The sequence below is a fragment of the Zalophus californianus genome, chromosome 6 (genome assembly GCF_009762305.2).
Source record: "Zalophus californianus isolate mZalCal1 chromosome 6, mZalCal1.pri.v2, whole genome shotgun sequence".
Lineage (NCBI taxonomy): Eukaryota > Metazoa > Chordata > Mammalia > Carnivora > Otariidae > Zalophus > Zalophus californianus.
In genome coordinates this window covers 43,413,697-43,433,004 of record NC_045600.1, presented here as the reverse complement: position 1 = coordinate 43,433,004, position 19,308 = coordinate 43,413,697, and the positions used below count along the sequence as shown (strand labels likewise).

The 19,308-nt window shown below is 34.4% G+C and overlaps 1 protein-coding gene across 9 annotated transcripts in view; it reads left to right on the top strand.

Moving 5' to 3' along the window:
• The window catches only part of KTN1 (kinectin 1), a 116,344-nt gene that overhangs the window by 76,409 nt on the left and 20,627 nt on the right, over nt 1–19,308 (top strand). For 4 of the 9 annotated variants that reach the window (XM_027569164.2, XM_027569169.2, XM_027569167.2 and 1 more), the window contains exons 19-33: nt 2,103–2,137; nt 2,541–2,631; nt 3,290–3,358; nt 3,975–4,012; nt 4,893–4,983; nt 5,151–5,219; nt 6,326–6,363; nt 7,149–7,239; nt 7,316–7,384; nt 7,849–7,886; nt 10,355–10,445; nt 12,610–12,678; nt 13,752–13,789; nt 15,844–15,934; nt 17,963–18,049. In XM_027569164.2, the coding sequence (XP_027424965.1) occupies nt 2,103–2,137; nt 2,541–2,631; nt 3,290–3,358; nt 3,975–4,012; nt 4,893–4,983; nt 5,151–5,219; nt 6,326–6,363; nt 7,149–7,239; nt 7,316–7,384; nt 7,849–7,886; nt 10,355–10,445; nt 12,610–12,678; nt 13,752–13,789; nt 15,844–15,934; nt 17,963–18,049 (1,005 nt within the window). The remainder of the gene's footprint in view (nt 1–2,102; nt 2,138–2,540; nt 2,632–3,289; nt 3,359–3,974; nt 4,013–4,892; nt 4,984–5,150; nt 5,220–6,325; nt 6,364–7,148; nt 7,240–7,315; nt 7,385–7,848; nt 7,887–10,354; nt 10,446–12,609; nt 12,679–13,751; nt 13,790–15,843; nt 15,935–17,962; nt 18,050–19,308) is intronic. The other 5 variants (XM_027569168.2, XM_027569172.2, XM_027569171.2 and 2 more) reach the window with 2 other exon arrangements.

The following is a 19,308-nucleotide window of genomic DNA, read 5'->3' as shown; positions in this document are numbered from 1 at the left end:
GAAAAGTATGATGAATAAAATTTTTGAACTGTGGTACAGCATTAGAGGAAGAGATAATGAATTCTATCTGAAGGACAGTGAGGGTGAAGAGGTACCACAGAGAAGGGCCTGCCAAACTTGCCCAACAGCTAAAGGGAAATCCAGGCTGAGGGAATAGTGTTAAAAGTCATAGCGGTGTGTGGCCAGACTGGTGTATTCAGAGTTAGTTGGCATGTTGTAGAAGTGCAAAGTATGCAGTGTAAGGAGTAGAGAAAGATTGGCTAAGGCGTGATCATGAAGGACTTTTTGTATGCTGTGTATGGACCATGAACTTGATCTAGCATGTTGGTAAATCCCTGAAAGATATTGCAAGGATGAATAAGTGTTTTGTCAGCATTTTAGATCACTCTGGTAACAATGAGGTATTTGAATTTGTGTGAGGGAGAAGTGTGTAGGATTAAAGGTATAATACAATAAGTGATTAAGGTGCAGATAACTTGGACTTAATAGTGTTGTCTTTTTTTAATTGAGATGTAATTGACATAAAACATTAGTTTCAGATGGGCTTATATGTAGATAATGTGAAATGATCACAACAAGTCTAGTTAATAGTTAACATCACCATACACAGCCACAAATTTTTTTTAAATCTTTTTTTTTTTTTTAAAGAGATAGTGTGTGTGTTAGCTGGGAGGGAGTGGGGAGAGGTGGTGGGGGAGGGACAGAGGGAGAGGGAGAATCCCAAGCAGGCTCCACACCCAGCGTGAAGCCGCGATGCAGGGCTCAGTCTCTCGACCGAGATCATGATCTCATCTGGAATTAAGAGTCCAATGCTTAACTGACTGAGCCACCCAACTGCGCCTGTTCAATCTTATGTGAGATGGCCATCATCAAAAATAAAGATGGACAAAAACCCATCTGGTGAAAGATTTATAAACTTCTTGCATGATTTATTTTCATAGTTTATAAACCTGACTTAATATACTTTTGACAACTCCGTCTCCTTTCTGGTGATAGGGAAATTTTTCCCATTGGGAAGTTCTTCCTGTATCCCTCACAGAATATTCCTTATAGGCAACAGTCAGAGAGAAGAATGGTGTGGTACTGTGATATTTGAGATGAATGAAGCCGAGGGCCTAACGTAAGGCATTGAAGAGAAGGGGGTTAATTTTAGAAATATGTAAGAAGTGGAGTCTTAGGACTTGGATTTGGCAATGGAAAAATTAATAGTATTTGTGAAAATGGTTATAATAAAATTGGGGGGAGAGTAAGAAACTAGCACAATTAGGAGTACAGGTAGGGAATGGGATGGGCAGAAAAAATGTTCAAAGCAAAACACCTGAAGCCTGTTTTGGTAGGCTGCTTAGCTGCCTGAAGGCTTGGGAATGCTAAGGAGGAAGCCCCTCTTCTGGATACAAAATAAATTATAGCAGTGGGGACTTTTGTGTTTCTGGGGAGATGCTAGAAGGGAAGTGGTTAGAAGTAGGGGTCAGCTTACATGTCATGTTTTAATGCCTTGTAAGGCATTAAATTCTCCTTGTAAGGAGAATATATTCATGTGTTGCTCCTGCAATTTATAATCAGTTTTAAAACATTCTATATATTGGTCTAGGTGGTGGTCACATAATATCTACATGTTAAAAATTAATTGCTTTGTATACAGGATTTTTGCACTTGCCCATATAAATGTTATACCTTAGTTTTTAAAAAGTCAAAAAATCAATTTAGAAGAAGAAAGAACAAAGTCTCCTTCCTCGTCTTCAAGGCTTTAGAGCCTTGGATTTTTCATATTTGAAGAATGGAATTGACATAGAATTAAGGCACATTCTCTTCTTTATTCTTAAGATTTTCTTTTATGGCAATTAAAAACTAACTCATTTTGCTAGCTCATAGTATACTTTGTCTTTTTTTGTGTCTTTTGTGTAGCTGCTTCTCTTCTGTCTTGTGTTTTCTGAATTAAATAATTCTTTAATTATTAGCAGTCTTCCAAGTGTAGAGCACCTTCTTAAATTTTGGATCTAATTTAAACAAGTTTCATAGAATTGTATTTTTAAACTAGTTTTGCCTCATGCAAACTTAGTAAAATTAAACTTTTTTCCTTTTTTGGGTGATTTTTATTTTAGCCTAATAAAGATGTTGTGGAACAAATGGAAAAATGGTAAGACTTTTTCTTATTATATTTTAATGACTCATTTCTACCAAATTTGAGGTAACAGAATTATTAACTATATTAATCTAGATTCTTAAAGTGCTCTTTGTACTTCATAATGGAAGAAGGTAGTATGCTGTTGATTGGTTTGATTTGGGATTACATTAGGTTTGTGGTGTTAGGTGTGGCAATGATTTTATTTATTTAGGCTAGCCTAAATAAGCATGTATTACTTGAACACATTTTACTTGTAAAGAAGTACATTTAGACCATGATCAAAGATCCTCAGAAACCTCCCTAGAATTAAGTTTATAAGAAATGAGGGACACAGGAGTTGATTGATAGAAAATATTTAGCAGTGATAGCATTTACCTTGAAAAATAGTTAATATGTTTTAAATTTATGATTTCAGTATTCAAGAAAAAGATGAGAAGTTGAAGACTGTAGAAGAACTACTTGAAACTGGACTTATTCAAGTGGCCACAAAAGAGGAGGAACTGAATGTAAAACATTTTTGTACATTTGTTTTCCTTGTGGTTTGTCCGTGAACATGAAGGGGATTACTGTAATTTAAGATTTTTCCCATAACTTTTTAAAACTTATCCACATTTAATGAATATATGATACCTTTTTTCCATTAAATTTAACATTTTATTAGGAATACAAAAATGCATAGTTGATTGTAGCATTCATTGTCTTAATGAAATAGATACTTTTTTTTTTTTTGGTTTGTAAAAAGCTTCCGCACCTCCACCATGCCCAGATGATAACTAACAGACTTCATAAGTTCATGAAATAGTATTGGAGGTCAGGGAAGGGAGAGACTCCAGTTCTGTTTTGTGATTATCATTAGTCCTAACTAACTTGATTAGGACAGGGTTGCTGGCAGAAATGTTTAAAGATGTATTTGAGTTTAGGGGGAGAAATGACTTTACAAGTGGTATACTCTGTGCTCTTGAGGTTGTGGAAACATAAGTAAAAATACTTGGGATAAATGAATTAAATGGCTATCTCTAGAAGTTACAGAATTGTAGACGTGTGACAAGGGCCTTCCAGAGAGGGAAAGAAGCAGCTAAAGAAAAATGAGAAATTAGGATATTTTGAAGATAGCTAATTTTTTAGAAAGTAAAAGTGTATTGTGCTTCTGTATCTTTGAAAAAGGCAATAAGAACAGAAAATTCATCTCTGACGAAAGAAGTTCAAGACTTAAAGGCTAAGCAAAATGATCAGGTAATATATTCAGTAGATCCTGCAACTATTCTCTTTTAAACAATGCACAAACCTGTTATGTTCATATACAGCAGGTCTGTTGTTTATTTCCTTTCACCAGTGTGGAATTTGTCAATCATAGTTTTAATCTGTGAATGATCAGGGACTTGATTAACAGTACTAGAAGCTGCAATTTATTGAATGATAGCTGTATGCTAGCCACTGGGTAGAGTACTTTAGATAGGATGTCATTGCTGCTTACTGAAGTGATAAAAGTTTTGAGTGTACAAATATAAAGAAAGACTCTAAATAGCAGTAGAAAAAGCTATCTGAAATAGGCAATTTCCTAGTTGTATTTTCTTCTTATCTGGTTAGAATTATTAATTGTAACATGTATGTATTGATTTTTCTTTTGGCCTACACTTAACCATCAGTAGCCTTAAAGCTACTTTCAGAGTACTTTTAATTTTCATAATTATAGCATTAAAAAAAAAACCTAGAAAGAATCAATTCCTGGGTTTACTGTTCTCATTTGGATTTTGGTATAGTGGAAAATTTAAGGATAATATACTCCTCTATTTCTGAATTCATTTATATTTTGAGCAAATTACTAAGTAGGATACTTTCCTATTTCCAGGTTTCTTTTGCATCTCTAGTTGAAGAACTTAAGAAAGTGTAAGTAATGACATTTTTAAACTGGTCTTTCTCTTTTGGTCCATTTTCTTAGTGCTCATAAATCTTGTTCTGTGCAATTTAGACAGCTGTATGTTAGTTTAACCTTCACTCTAGATTTTTTACTGATGGATTAAGGGAATTTAGCTGTGCTTTCCTAGTGCAGTGTGATTGCTAAAACATCTATTTCTATAATTGATTCCATTCATTTTCTTAACTTATGGCATCACGTTGTTAATTTTGTTTCTGCAGTAAGAACTATTGAAAAAAACAACCAGGTTATACTGGATATAGAGAACATGTATCCTCTTCTTGAACTCTGTAAATTTGATGCCATAATTGTGTATACGTTCTGCCACTGCTTTCAGAACTCTGGAAGCCAGTATTGTTGAGAGAAACTTGATTCTTCCCAGTATTCTTCAGGGTGCAAGCCTTAACATTCTCTGTGCACTTTTGAAGCAGGTCACCTGCTTCTCTGTGTGTATCAGCCTTACCCAGCTGGTATTTACTGATTAATTCTCATTTAGGAATACCCCCCTTTTTTTCTTAAAGAGGGGGTGGGCAGGGGCAAAGGGAGAGGGAGGGAGAATCTTAAGCAGGCTCCACACTTAGTGCTGAGCCCGACACTGGGCTTGATCTCAGCATACTGAGATCATGACCCGAACCAAAATCAAGAGTGGTATGCTCAACCGACTGAGCCACCCAGGCACCCCTCTAGGAAGACTTTAAGGATTTTTTTCCCTTCTTATCTGCAAGATATGTTGCTCTTTTACTTAAAATGGGAAGAGTTGATTTGGATGACCCCTGTTGGTGCTGTTTTTTTATGTCTTGGTGGATCTTGATGATTTCTGTTAAAGTTCAATACTGCATTTCTTCATCTAAGGATTCATGAAAAGGATGGAAAGATCAAGTCTGTGGAAGAGCTTCTGGAAGCAGAAGTTCTCAAAGTTGCTAATAAGGAGAAAACTATTCAGGTATTGGGAGAGAAAACTGTGTTGGGTGTTTTTTTTTGTTTTTTTTTTTTGTTTGTTTATCAACTTTAGTGAATATCATTTAATTTCATGTGTTTGTCTGTACATTGCATTTTATGTCAATTTCTGTGTTTCCATTGTCCAATCCTGTCTGTTTTGTCATTGTCAAGGATTTGAAACAGGAAATAGAGGCTCTAAAAGAAGAAATAGGAAATATCCAGCTTGAAAAGGCTCAACAGGTAAAAATCCCAGAGCCATAGCATGACAGATTTCTTAGTGTATGTGTATTTATGAGCTATTTGGTTTTTTTTCTTGTTACTCAGAAAAAACTTTTAGTAGTATGCTGTAAGTATTTTGGGTTATGTACTTTTATTTATTTATTTATTTATTTATTTATTTATTTATTTTTGCTTGATTTGAGAAAGTGTTCTTGATATTTTATTCAATATATTTTTTAACTTTTAAAAATTCTTTTCTAGAAAGTTTTCTGTATTAATGTTTCATTTTAGTTTGCCAACTTAAACACCAAACAGTTTGGTAAATCTTTTTTTAACCTTTTTTTTTAATTGCATGGATTAAAATGTTTTGTTATAGACTATGTATTGCTCAACCTTTGCTTAGAGAACAAAGTACAAACTTTGTTGGGGGATTTCAGAGGTAGCCGAGATTACTGGGCATAGATGGGTTTTGGTGAATTTAATCTGATAAAGCTTCACTGAAAAAGGAGTGAGATTGCATGGAAGTGAGGATTCATCCATTCATCCAAAGTTATTCAACAGTATTTCCTGAGTTCATTCTACTTGTGAAAGCACTGTGTTAATGATTTAAGATCATGTGTTGAAAGAAACAGTGTGGTATTATGAAAAGATCACAGTTCTCTAATATAGACTGAGAGGTTAGGAGAATCTGAGGAACTGACATTTAAGCCAAAATCTGAAGGAACTATGAGAAGACAGTGGTAGATAAAAGTTGCTGTTGAATTACTGTGTATGGTAAAAAAAAAAAAAGAGCACAATGTTGAGTACTGTTGAGTAGATAGATGGCTTTGAAGACTGGAAAGAAGAGCTCTGATACAGTAGAGAGGTATATGTACAGTTAATACTCTAATTTTCACAACTTTAGAATTATCACATTATTTAGACTTATTCATATTTTTGATTTGTTATTCTTACTGTCATTTGAATCAAGAGAAGGCAGAATCCAAACACCTCTCATTTTGGCATGAATAACTCAGCTAAGATCTTTGTAATTTGAAGTGTACACTTTTAAAGTTTATCATAAAGCTAAAGGTCAATTAAATGAATTATAAAATTGCTTTTTTTCTGCTTTTTTCTTTGTATTTCAGTTATCTATTACTTCTCAAATTCAGGAGCTTCAGAACTTGTAAGTACCATTTCTCTCGTTTCCCTTTAATATCTCTTTTCCACAAATTAAATACAAGTATGTACAAGTCAAATACAAATCAAGTACCGTTATAATGAAAACATAGTTTCTTTTTATTTAATTTCGAGTAGTATTTTTAGGAATATGAAATTGTATCTCAAAAAGTTATGGTTTTAAGTTTTTCATTAGAATTTAACTTAAGCTTTTTGATGGGAATGGGGATAGAGTGGAAAGTCTTATTTTTCATAATTTATAATCTGAATATGACCTCAGACTGAGATGTTGCTCTTTGCCCATTTTAATAGCCACTGTGAAACTGACTATATATTTCATAGCCAAACCAGAGGTAATAAGCGATCTAAATTTGCTGGTATTGATTTAAACAGGATAATATGGGGTGAGAGTAGGGCTACCCTAATTTATTCAATATCTGGATCTGCAGTGATAGATGGAACTCTTTTCTTTAATCATCCTATACCTTTTTTTTTTTTTTAAGATTTTATTTGAGAAAGAGCACACAGAAAGAGAAAACACAAGATGAGCAGGGGGAGGGGCAGAGGAAGAGAGAGAAGCAGACTCCCCTTGGGGCTAGATCCCAGGAGCCTGGGATCATGACCTGAGCTGAAGGCAGGCACTTATCTGATTGAGCCACCCAGGCACCCCAATCGTCCTATACTTCTTAATTTATTATCTGCAACCTAAAATCTACTTCTCCAGTCGCCAGTAATTTTGGTTGTATAGTTCTGTAATATTTTCACTGATAGTTCTTATTAACTTATTTTCAGATTAAAAGGAAAGGAGGAACGGTTGAATACCATGAAGACTGTTTTAGAAGAGAAGGAGAAAGACCTAGCTAATCGAGGGAGATGGTTACAGGTGAGAAGTTAAAAACAAAAGTAAACACCTTTTTTATACTTGAATATCAATTCAATTCATACCAATTCTTTTTCAGGATCTTCAAGAAGAAAATGAATCTTTAAAAGCTCATCTTCAGGAGGTAGCACAACGTAACTTGAAAGAGGTATAGTATAAACAGATTACCAGCATATTACATAAAAAATGAGGAGTTTCTTTTTTACCATGCTAGAAAATAAAGAAGTTAGTATCTTCTCTGAGTTTACTTGCCATAAAAATTATTGTACCATAGTTGTGTTGTTGATAAAATAAGTTAAATTTTATCTTTGTGAAGTCTTTTGCCTGATTTGTCAACCTAAGCCTAAAAACATTTCCTGTCCTTTTTCAGATTGACTCTTAAACTTAAGTATGTGTGTTTAAATGGTATATTAATCTGTAATCCTTTAAGAAATGGATATAAAAAATTCAGTTAAATAAAGTTCATTCTATCTTTGTTTTATAAATGGCCTAATTTTAACATATAATTATGTTTTTATTTTATTGGTGTTTTGTATATGGTATACGTACTTTGTAGTTTGTAGTACCTGATCTTTTTGATGTTAGAATTAAAAATGTGAATCTGTTTCTTAGGCATGTTCTGCATCACGATTTGAAGAACTTGAGACTGTGTAAGTATAATTTTAGCTAGCATTTTAAAAGAGGAACTTCTCATTATTTTGCAGAATGTACTTGAATATCAGGGTGAGTTTCTTCTTAGTCATTTCTTTTTTTTTTTTTTTAAAGATTTTATTTATTTATTTGAGAGAGAGAGAGAATGAGAGATAGAAAGCATGAGAGGGAAGAGGGTCAGATGGAGAAGCAGACTCCCTGCTGAGCAGGGAGCCCGATGCAGGACTCGATCCCGGGACTCCAGGATCATGACCTGAGCCGAAGGCAGTCGCTTAACCAACTGAGCCACCCAGGCGCCCTCTTCTTAGTCATTTCTTATTAAATTAGGAAAAAGTCCAGAGGCAAATAAGCTAGTAAGTTTCTTTTGGTATAATGAAAGAGTCTCTTTCAGTGCTTTCAGATACCTGGGGACTTTATCCTTTCCAAGCCGTTCAAACCCATCAACCAGAAGATAATCATAGTTATAACTTTGATGAAGATTATTGAATCTCTAAGAAAGTAACTTGATTATTGAGGAGAGTGCTATCTGTTGTCATACCAGTTACTGTGCTAACGAGTAAAAATAATTGAGTCTGATCAACATAGGAGGTATCGGTCTTAATAGATGTTCATCCTAGAAAATTTTTGTCTTAAAAAGTCTGTTCTCTTAATTTAAGCTAACTAAATCAGTTCACAGTGGTGAGAAGGATATCTGGACTTCATCTATTTGGCATGCTATAGAATTATTTTTCAGAGATTCTGCTGTGATACCATCAATCTTTATGGATGTTTAAGAAGTAATGCTTTGAAACTGTGTCTTTAAAAGTAAGACATTGAGCATATTAGGTCATTGTCTTTATGAAGACAAAGGAGATGTCTCTAGTCTTGACACTAAAATTCTCATTTGTACAGCTAATTGTTTACCATGGGGGCATTGTATAATTATCAAGGTATTTTGTTTCATTTACTATAGCTTAGAGACACATTTCTGGCCCATTTGTAGCAGGTATATAATTCATTAAAGTATGTTATTTTAAATCTATTTCTGCATCACAGTTTTCTTTTTTAAAAAAGGTAATAGGGGCCCTTGGGTGGCGCAGTGGATTAAGTGTCTGCCTTCAACTCAGGTCATGATCTCAGGGTCCTGGGTTGGAGCCCAGGCTTGACCCTCTCCCTCTCTCCCTCCCCCGCTGCTTGTGTGCTCTCTGTATCAAATAAATAAAATCTTTTGAAAAAAAAAAAAAAGAATTTGGTGGGGGGAGCAATTTTAGGTTTACAGAAAATTGAGAGAAAAGTACAGAGTTCCTGTTTTCCCCCACCCCCACCCTGTTTCTCTTGTTATTATCTTGCATTAGTATGGTACCTTTATTACAATTGATGAACCAGTGTCTAAATATTGTTAGTAACTAAAGTCCGTAGTTTCCATTAGGGTTCACTCTTCTGTGGGTTTTGAGGAATGTATAATAACATGTATCCATCATTACAGTATCATACAAAATAGTTTCACTGTCCTAAAAATCTCCTCGCTCTACCTATTCATCCCTTCCTTCTTCCAGCCGCCACCCCCACCACCCCCAATCTCCGGCTACCACTGATCTCCATAATTACTGTCTCCATAATTTTGTCTTTTCCAGAATGTCTTATAGTTGAAGTCCTACAGAATGTAGGTTTTCAGAATGGCTTCTTTCACTTAACAATATGTATTTAAGTTTTGCTGGGGTTTCCCCCCCAACTTGTGTGTGTGTGTGTGTGTGTGTGTGTGTGTGTGTGTGTGTGTGTGTGTGTGTGTGTGTGTGTGTGTGTGTATGCGTGTGTGTATGCGTGTGTGTATGCGTGTGTGTGTGTATGCATGCTTCTTTGTCATTTTTCATATAGACCTATAAACATTTTGAAGTTCTTTCTACATTAAGGTGGGATAAAAATAACTTTCAATTCAGCAGAGATACTGAGTATATCTGTTTTGTGCCCTGTGGCACGGCCATACTGAAATGGCTAATGCCTTGAGGAAATAGATAAACAGATCATTTTAATAATGTTGAGTGTTATGCTAAAGCTCTGTTGTTTAGGATGACAAGGGCATTGGGATTCACATGAGATAGATAAAGACTTAAATCTGTTGGGTAGGGAGAACCAGATTAATTTATATGTAGCATCGCTTTATAAAGGCTTGGGCATATTATAAGTTCTTGGGTCAACTAATTATGGCTTTTTTTTTATTTTAGATTTTAGATTTTCTTCCTAGATAAAGCCATACTTAAGAAATGTTAACTATGAAATAAACCGCAGCAGTTTTATGATGTACTTTGAGTTGAGTGATTCTGGAAATAATGTTTTTTTTAAAACAAATTTATAAGTTGGTGTAATCTGGGAAGAAAGAGCTTTTAGACTTTGTTTCTGCTATCTGTTTTTCCTTGGGGGTGATATTGAAGTCTGGTTGTTTGTTCTTTTTTGTGTATAACTAAATATAAGGTCTTTATAAAAATTCTAGGTTGAAAGAAAAGGAAAATGAAATGAAGAGAATAGAAACTATACTAAAAGAGAGGGAGAGTGATCTTTCTAGCAAAACAAAGCTGTTACAGGTGAATATATTTAGTTAAAATTAATTATTGTGTGAATTATTGTCTTTGCATATTTTAAACAATTTTAACTACCACAAAAGAAAATAGGATAGAGACTCTTTCCTCCTAGCCAGATACTGGGTCTCATTCTTCAGAAAACTATCAATTATTTGTGTATCTTTTGAGGAAAGTGCCCATTCATAAAATATGTTGTGTGTATTTATTTTAAACACACTGTATTTAACTATACACACGTTTGTATTTGCTTTTTCTCCCTCAATTATTAATGTTTTTTAGATCTTTCCACATAAGCACATTTCTGTCTTCAACTTTTAATGGCTTTGTGGTATTCTGTTGTAGCATCTACCATCATTTATATTAACCAGTCCTGGTTTATGGCTGCCTAGACTATTTAGAGTTGTGCTTCCTATTACAACAGTGAATATCCTTGTGTGTGCATTTTCAATACTTTTGCTAGTATATCTGTATTTAAAATTCCAGGAAGTGAAATTTTGGGTCAAAGCTTTATGCAGTTTCTTTTTCTTTTTGAAAAGAGGTAGTTAAAATTGAAAATCCATATCTCCTCATCTCCGTGTTGTTAATATTGAAAATACTTACAGAACATTAATTTGAAATGATAGCAAAATTTAGATAGCTGCAGTCTCCAACCACTCTTGCTCACATTTCTGGCTCCAGGTGTTAGTTCTGTTACATTCTCTTTCTCTGCCAAGTGGATTCATTTTTAATATTGTTAGATAATGTCAAATCACCCTCCAAAAGTGTTTTAACAAATTTACACCAGTAGAGGGCCATTTCCTTTTCATTCTCTCCCAACACTGACAAAGATGAAAATATTTGGTATTATGATTGAAAGATGGTTGGATTGTTTTAATTTGCATTGATTGTGAGAGAAGTTAAGTACTTCATTTGTCTATTAATTGGCGTTTAATTTTTCCCACATTTTTTTTCTGGGTTGACTTTTTCTTACCAAATTATTTTTTTTTTTACATAATAAGAGAAATTAACCTTTTGTCACATAAGAAGTGACTTGTTTTCTTAAATTTTTCTTTTTATTTCATTTGTGTTTTTCCTCCCTGCTTTTGGAAGTTTGAAACTGTTATGTACTCAAATATAAGTAATTTCCTGAGAAGTCTTGGAATGAAAGGTATCTCTTACTCTATGATTATAAAAATATTTTCACGTTTTGATATGTTTATAATTTGCTTTTTTGTTTGATGTCTTATTCATATGTAATTTAGTAAGTTATGAGAATAACATTTTAACCTTGGGGGGGGAAAAGGTTATCCACATTATTAAAGAATCCATTACTACTTTACTGCAGTGGTTCTGCTCTCCAGGGGACAATGTCTGGAGACATATTTGGTTGTCACAGCAGGTGGAGGGGTGCTAGTGCATATAGAGGTTGGAGGCCATCGATACTACTAAACATGCTAGAGTGTACAGGACAGTCCTGTTAACAGAGAAATATTCAGCCCAAAATGTCACTTAGAACTTGCCCTGCTGAGCTGAAACCTCACCCTATACTAAATTCTTAGAGGTATTTGGATTTGTTTCTGGATTCTGTTTTCTTCCATTGAGACATACTCCCAGATTGGTACTGAATAATTTATTCTAATTTATTTATTTATTTATATATATTTAACATATAATGTATTATTTGTTTCAGGGGTACAGGTCTGTGATTCATCAGTCTTACACAATTCACAGTGCTGACGATAGCACATACCCTCCCCAGTGTCTATCACCCAGCCACCCCATCCCTCCCACCCCCCTCCACTCCAGCAACCCTCAGTTTGTTTCCTGAGGTTAAGAGTCTCTTATGGTTTGTCTCCCTCTCTGGTTTCATCTTGTTTGATTTTTCCCTCCCTTCCCCTATGATCCTCTGTCTTGTTTCTCAGATTCCTCATATCAGTGAGATGATATGATAATTGTCTTTCTCTGATTGACTTATTTTGCTTAGCATAATACTCTCTAGTTCTATCTACCTCTCGTTGCAAATGACAAGATTAATTTACACTGTGTTTTAATATAGGGCTTATTACTTTTAAAATGATCACTTTAAAAAAACTATTTTAGAATTTCCCTGGTTTGTATGCTATATTTCAAAATTTATATGGAAAATAATCTCTGTGCAGGTATTCATGTTTAATTTTTGTTTAAATAGGAAGTACAGGATGAAAACAAAATGTTCAAATCTGAAATCGAGCAACTTAAGCAACAGAACTACCAACAGGTAAGTACTATTAGGTAGCTTGCCTTTCATTTATGTCGTAAAAGTTATATAACCCATGACTGTCTGTAAGTATTTTAACCATTTTGCCTTTTTCTGGAGACTTAAAGTATCTTGTTTTATTTATAAGTATTTAGAAGATGTCCTTAAAAAAAAAAAAAAGTAATTTGCTATGCCATATCCAAGATAAAGTAATCTATAATTTATAAGGTATATGCAAATAATATTACTATCTATATTCCAGCTCTTTTATATATCTGTGTTTTCACATCCTCCAGAATGCTTTTCTTATTAGCAAGTCAGTTAAAATCCTATAGAGGTCAGTTTAAATGTAGGTGTATACCATATTTCCCACCACACCCCCGCCTCAAATTTAGTAATTGGAGAGAAACTTGGAAATGTATAATGTTATGAATAATAGTTGACCACTATTTAAAATACTTTTTCAAGGTATAATTCTGCTTGGTAAAAATAGAATGGAAATGTATAATTTTTTTTTAAGATGTTACCAAAATATGGTTTGATTTTTCTGAAAATATGTAAGCTAGAGAGTATTATGAGGGGCCAAAGAATGTGTTCTTCTCAACAAGAAGGTTATAATATAGTAGTTCAGTTTGGGAGATTGTAGTCATTAAGGAATGTAAATACTATATGTGAAGGTCTGTGTACTTATACATATTATGTAAAATTTCTGTTTACATGCAAGTTAACTTTTCTTAGTCTTTTTTCTTTTGATTTCATCTTATGGTATTTTTTTTGGCTTTTGGAAGCTTAATATAGTCAAATAAGAATTGTATAGTAGGAAGATTTAGGGCATTAACTCAGTGCTTTACACATAGTAGGAAATTGATAAAATACTTGTTTATGAAGAGTTTATGTAGTGGCAAGGAAGATTTGATTTAGTACTCAGTACATTTTATAAATTTATACATATTTTTATTAAAATTACTTGGTGACAGGCATACAGAATATGCAGTATTTTTACCTTTGTTAATTTATATCTGAGGAAGAGCTTAATTTTTTGTAGTCTTGTAGAAATAACTTTGTTTTGAAATTACATTTAACTCTTTTAATAGGCATCATCCTTTCCCTCACATGAAGAACTATTACAAGTGTAAGTAATAATTGTGATTCACAGTTTGGAAAGTGGTAATCGTTTTTATGTGCTAAACAGTTCTCAGATAAGAATTTAACTTCTAACGGCACCTAATTTTTCTAATTCTATATTGATTTCTTGAACTATAGGTCACTGGCATTTAGCTGTGCCCTTGGCCAAACTGCTGTACATTTTTATGGTATTTGGAGTTTGTTGAGGGAGATCTTGAGGTTTTTAGGACTTTAGAAAACAAAGTTAAAATATATATTTAAGGCTTTACTTATTTACCTTAAATTATCTGGTATCATTGTGGAATTGAATGATGCAAATAAGTTTCTGCTTCTGCATTAAAAAACAAATCTCAATCTTTCTGGTTGCTTTTTTAAAAAATTTTATTATCTTTTTGTTTTGTTTTTAAGAGAGAGCTGAGAAACAGGATAGGGACAGAGGGAGAGGGAGTGGGAATCCCAAGCAGTCTCCATGTCCAGCCCCATGCACAGTCTCACGGCCCTGAGATCGTGACCTCAGCTGAAATCAAGAGTCAGACGCTTAACTGACTGAGCCAACCAGGCGATCCTATGGTCGCTTTCTTTTAAAGAGACTTTTTAATTTTTTGGTGCAGATTTATTTATTTTAGAGAAAGCTCGAAAAAGAGGAGGGGCATAGAAGGAGAAAAGCAGAGACTCCCTGCTGAGCAGGGAGCCTGACGTGGGTCTCGATCTCATGACCCTGAGATTATGACCAGGGCCGAAACCCAGAGTTGGATGCTTAATTGACTGAGCCACCCAGGTGCCCCTTAAGGAGACATTTTTTTTACTGAAGCATTTTTCTTTCATTGTTGGCTTGTATTTTTCTCTAAGAGGGTATATTTAAGGTCCTTTCAGCTAAGTTGGTTATGTTTGAACATTCTAGATGTCAACCACATTAAGTGTATTAGGTGATAAAAAGTAAATATTCTCGGGGCGCCTGGGTGGCTCAGTCGGTTAAGTGTCTGCCTTCGGCTCAGGTCATGATCCCAGGATCCTGGGATCGAGCCCCGCATCGGGCTCTCTGCTCAGCGGGGAGTCTGCTTCTCCCTCTGACCCTCTTCCCTCTCGTGCTCTCTTATCTCTCATTCTCTCTCTCCAAATAAATAAATAAGATCTTTAAAAAAAAAAAAAAAGTATTCCTTTATCTTGACTCGTTTACAAGGTTGTTGGTTTACTAGTTTAGAATTATTTACTGGTAAATTGAGTCTGGAGTTTGTACAGAGCAAAGGTCAGCAAACTTTTTCTGTAAATGGCCTGTAGTGAATATTTTAGGTTTTGTGGGCCAGAGAGTTCTGTTTTGTATCCCCCCGCTTCTTTCCCCCAGTTCTTTAAAAGCATAAAATCAACTCTTGGCTTGAGGGCCAGACCAAAAAAGACTGTGGTTTGGGCCCAGAGCGCTAATTTGCCAACCTCTTATATATAAGCCTTATTCTTAAGAGCTATTTGTAATTTAACTTTCTACCCAACCTGCTCTCAACTATAACAGAATTGAATTGTGAATCTTTGCCATTGCTTTCTGCATTTCTGGGAATTAACTAATGCATTAGAATTAGAAAAACCTGAAACCTGAGAATGTTATGAAAATGATACCTCCCTCACATTAATATTATACTTTTGTTGTGGGTTAGCCATTTAAAGGAAGTCATAACTGATTTCATTACCTTTTGGGAAAAATATTGAAGGGAATATGTCTACATCCGTTTTCACTCTTCTGAAAGTAGCTACTTCCCTGCCACAGATAAAAATAGAAACAACTATAAACTGCAGCAGTTCATATATTCATGAACTGCTTCTTAAGGGGATGATTTCTCTTGAGCACAAATATCAGCATGCCATATTGTAAAAGTCATTTTTGAAAATAAGAATGCATCACAAAATAGGTTTTCTGTGGTGACAGTTAATAGCTAAGCTTAAAAGAGTTTGCCTTTTAAGTTAATACATTTTGCAAAGCATCATCTACTTGCTGTTTTTATTTTGTAGTAATAAATACCATGTTCACTGTTTACCTAAAATGTTGCTATGTGTATTCATGTTCTGGTTTAGAATTTCAGAAAGAGAGAAAGAAATAACTGTTCTTCAGAATGAGTTAGATTCTTTGAAGGAGGCTGTTGAACACCAGAGGAAGAAAAACAATGTAAGCAAATCTTTGTCAGAATAAAGCTTTTCTTTTTATTACTTCACTGAAATGAAGTATGCTTCACCATTTTTAAAAAATTTACTTTTGTAGTTTTCTTAATATTTCTAAGAAAGTACTATTTTGTGTGTACCTTTTTTGAGAGAATTATTAGAGTAATTTTATTGGAGAACAGATATTAATGAATAAATGAAAAGACTAATTTGTATACTTCTATCATTTTAGATATTGAAACTATAATTATTAAAGGTTCAGATTTTTAATTTTTTAAAAATACAACTGACTTTCTGTTGAACTTTTATTTGAAAAAATTATTTTTTCATCTCAGTACTTTAAAATCAGTGGCATCTCCTTTTAATTTGACTGGGCTAGCCTTTTTGTAAATTAAAAGTAACCCACTATTGAAACCTAGTATTTTTAGTAATTAGTCTTTTCAGAGCCTTCTGGAACCTCCTCTTTTAAACTAACAGATGGTTCAAATTTTTGGTAATTTAAGCATGTTAGGGACCTCAGAACATTTATACTAGAATGGGAAGAGATAGTGCCCTAAGAAATTTAAGTCCTAATACTTTTACTGAATAGACAGATCGTGAATTTAGGTGATTTCCTCGAATTCTCTCTGACCAGAGGGTGATACCTGTAAGTAGAATCCAAACATTCTTGTTAGAGAAGGAATTTTTGCACATAAAAGTATGATTGCTAAGACTTGAGCAAGGTAAAAATGTTACTGAAATCTCTTAAGGGTATATTGGTAGGAAATTGATATGTGTTTTCTAATGAAAGTTTAATTTTTCAAAGTTTGCATTAATTTGTTAATTTAACAAGTTGACATGCACTTGCACCCCTGAGTTTGTCAAAATTAGGTATGTGAATTGCCCTTTGTATGTTTGTGTAACGTTCCTAACAGCATCGCTTGGCACAAAACCCGAGGCGAACCTGCTAACATGTTCACTGTGTTTTATTACCTGGATTCTGAGATGTGGAGGCCATAGTGAAATGAGTCTAACACTGCAGCATTGCTGCAGGCACTGGAGTGTGTGAAAAGAGCCAGCCGATTGCGGCGTCAGTCCATTCTAGTTCGGCCCCTACCCTGGCTGTGTATATTTGGCCAGATTTCTTAACCTACCCCAGCTGTGGTTTCCCCATCTATAAAATGGGAGTAAACACCTCTTAGGGTTTTTGGGAAGATTAATGAGAATTTATGGGAAGCACCAAGTTCAGTGTTGGGCACATAAGTAGGCATTCAGGAAATGGTGATTATTGGCTTTTTATTTGTTTTTAATTTACTCTTTAGATTTCTAAATCTGAAGAAAGACAAATATAGCAGATTGTCCTTACTGGTATTTGCTAATGAAATGCTGTTAAAATAGATCTTTCAGTTTCCAATGACTTCTGTTTCTCTTCCAAGAGAATGTGGTTTTTAGCTTTCCAGCCTCCCTGTTTTCAGCCTCGATCAAGTAGCTCATACATTCATGTCAGGTTGCTTTATGGCATACACATTTGACCATGCCAAAAGAGATGGGCAGGCACAGGGAGTGACTCTGTTATTCCTAGGTAGACTCGAAATGCGTTAATTCCATAAAACCTATGTAGAGGAAAAAATGTGACGCTGCAGTGGAAAGTCTGAGTGATAATGGGCCTTGATTAAGAATCACATGTAAAGCTTTTTGCAGTACTTGTGTATTTGCCCTGTCCTTAATCCCCTAATATTTGGTGTACCTGAAATCATATTTTTATCTTGGTTTGTGTTTACTTTTGAATGCTTTCTTCTTTGTCACATGTGCACAGTAATTACTCTATAGCTGGCATATCTGGTGTGTATACTAAAACATGGGAAGTGGGCATCTTTATTTTCTCATTCAGACTTCTAAACATTGCTTTTTATTTTTTTGCTAATATACATATTTCCCATTGAAATAATTTTGCAGTAACCAGCATTTAAATGCAGTGCAAAATACTGATGAAGTAAAAAAGCAAAAATCTTTCAATAATGGATAAACTGAAATCATTCTTTCTAAAAATGATTAGGACCTTCGGGAGAAAAACTGGGAAGCAATGGAAGCATTGGCATCAACTGAAAAAATGCTGCAGGACAAAGTGAACAAGACTTCCAAGGTTGTAATGCTAACTCCTAGAAGCAATCCACTGAACAGAGAAAATCTGCAGCTTGTCTTAAAATCAGACTAAAGCATTTAATTTTACTGCAATTTAAATATAAAATCTCCTTATCATCCACATTTATCATCTCTGTCATCTCTGCTTTTTCATCTACTCTTTGAAGCTTTAATTTTGAACATGCAGTTTGTTATGATTACCTGATTGTTTGAGCTTTGGTGATTACTGCTTTAAGTTGAAGAATCTCAGGAGACCTATGCTACCCGTGTAAGCTCTTGTCACTGTACGCCTTGTGGGTTTGTTAAGGGCACTTTGGTAAAAACCCTGGCCCCCAAAAATCAACTGAATTAACAAATGCATTTGAATACCTAGATGTACACGAACTCCCCTAGGTTCTTTGGGGCACACCAAGATGACTCATACAAGGTAGAAAATGATCAAAGTGTTAAGTACAGGGAAGGGAAGGGATCAATTCTGGGTGGTTCCTTAGAAGAGGTAGAGTTAAAATTAAACTTTAGGTTTTGAAGTGGCTGGACAGTAATGAGGCCTGTGTTACGTTTAGTATGGAATATTAATAGAAGGGATAATTCTCTTGACCTGAGTATTGAGTATGTAAAGTACTCCTGAAACATACATATAGCTCCCTCTGTCTTCAAAACAATAGAAGATACTCTCCATGAGTTCAAGTTGTTCATGGGTTAGAAGACTTAATGACTTATAATTGAGAAGAGTTGTTTTTAAAGATGGAGACAAACGAATGTGCTGGTTCAGTCAAGCATTTTGAAAATTTCTACCAAGAATAAATGTGAATGGGAGTATTGAATTTTGTAGATGGGTTAATAAAGTTAATTATGTGATTTAGTTGAGTATTCTATAAGTATTTTGTGGACGATGGTAATCTGTTGAATTTTAAATGTAGGTCTTAATGACATTTGAAGGACTTTTTTAAGTAGAATAGTTTCTATAAGGTTTTTTTAATCAAATAAATGTCATTATTTTTCCTCTAGTGTAATAGATTTATATTTACTTCTGAACCTATTCACCTGCCTTAATTTTCACTAAAACCTAAATTTGAGACAGGTGGCAGATATTGGGACTAGAGAAATCTAGGCCAGGGAAAAGAATAAATGAGGCCAGGTAGGTAGAACATTATTGTTTTATTGTGAGTGGTTGCAGTCAGTTCCATTAGCAGGGGGGTTCTGGTGTAGTTTCTGGTTGTTTCTGTTATCTTGTTTTTCACTGTTAACACCTGCCTTTGT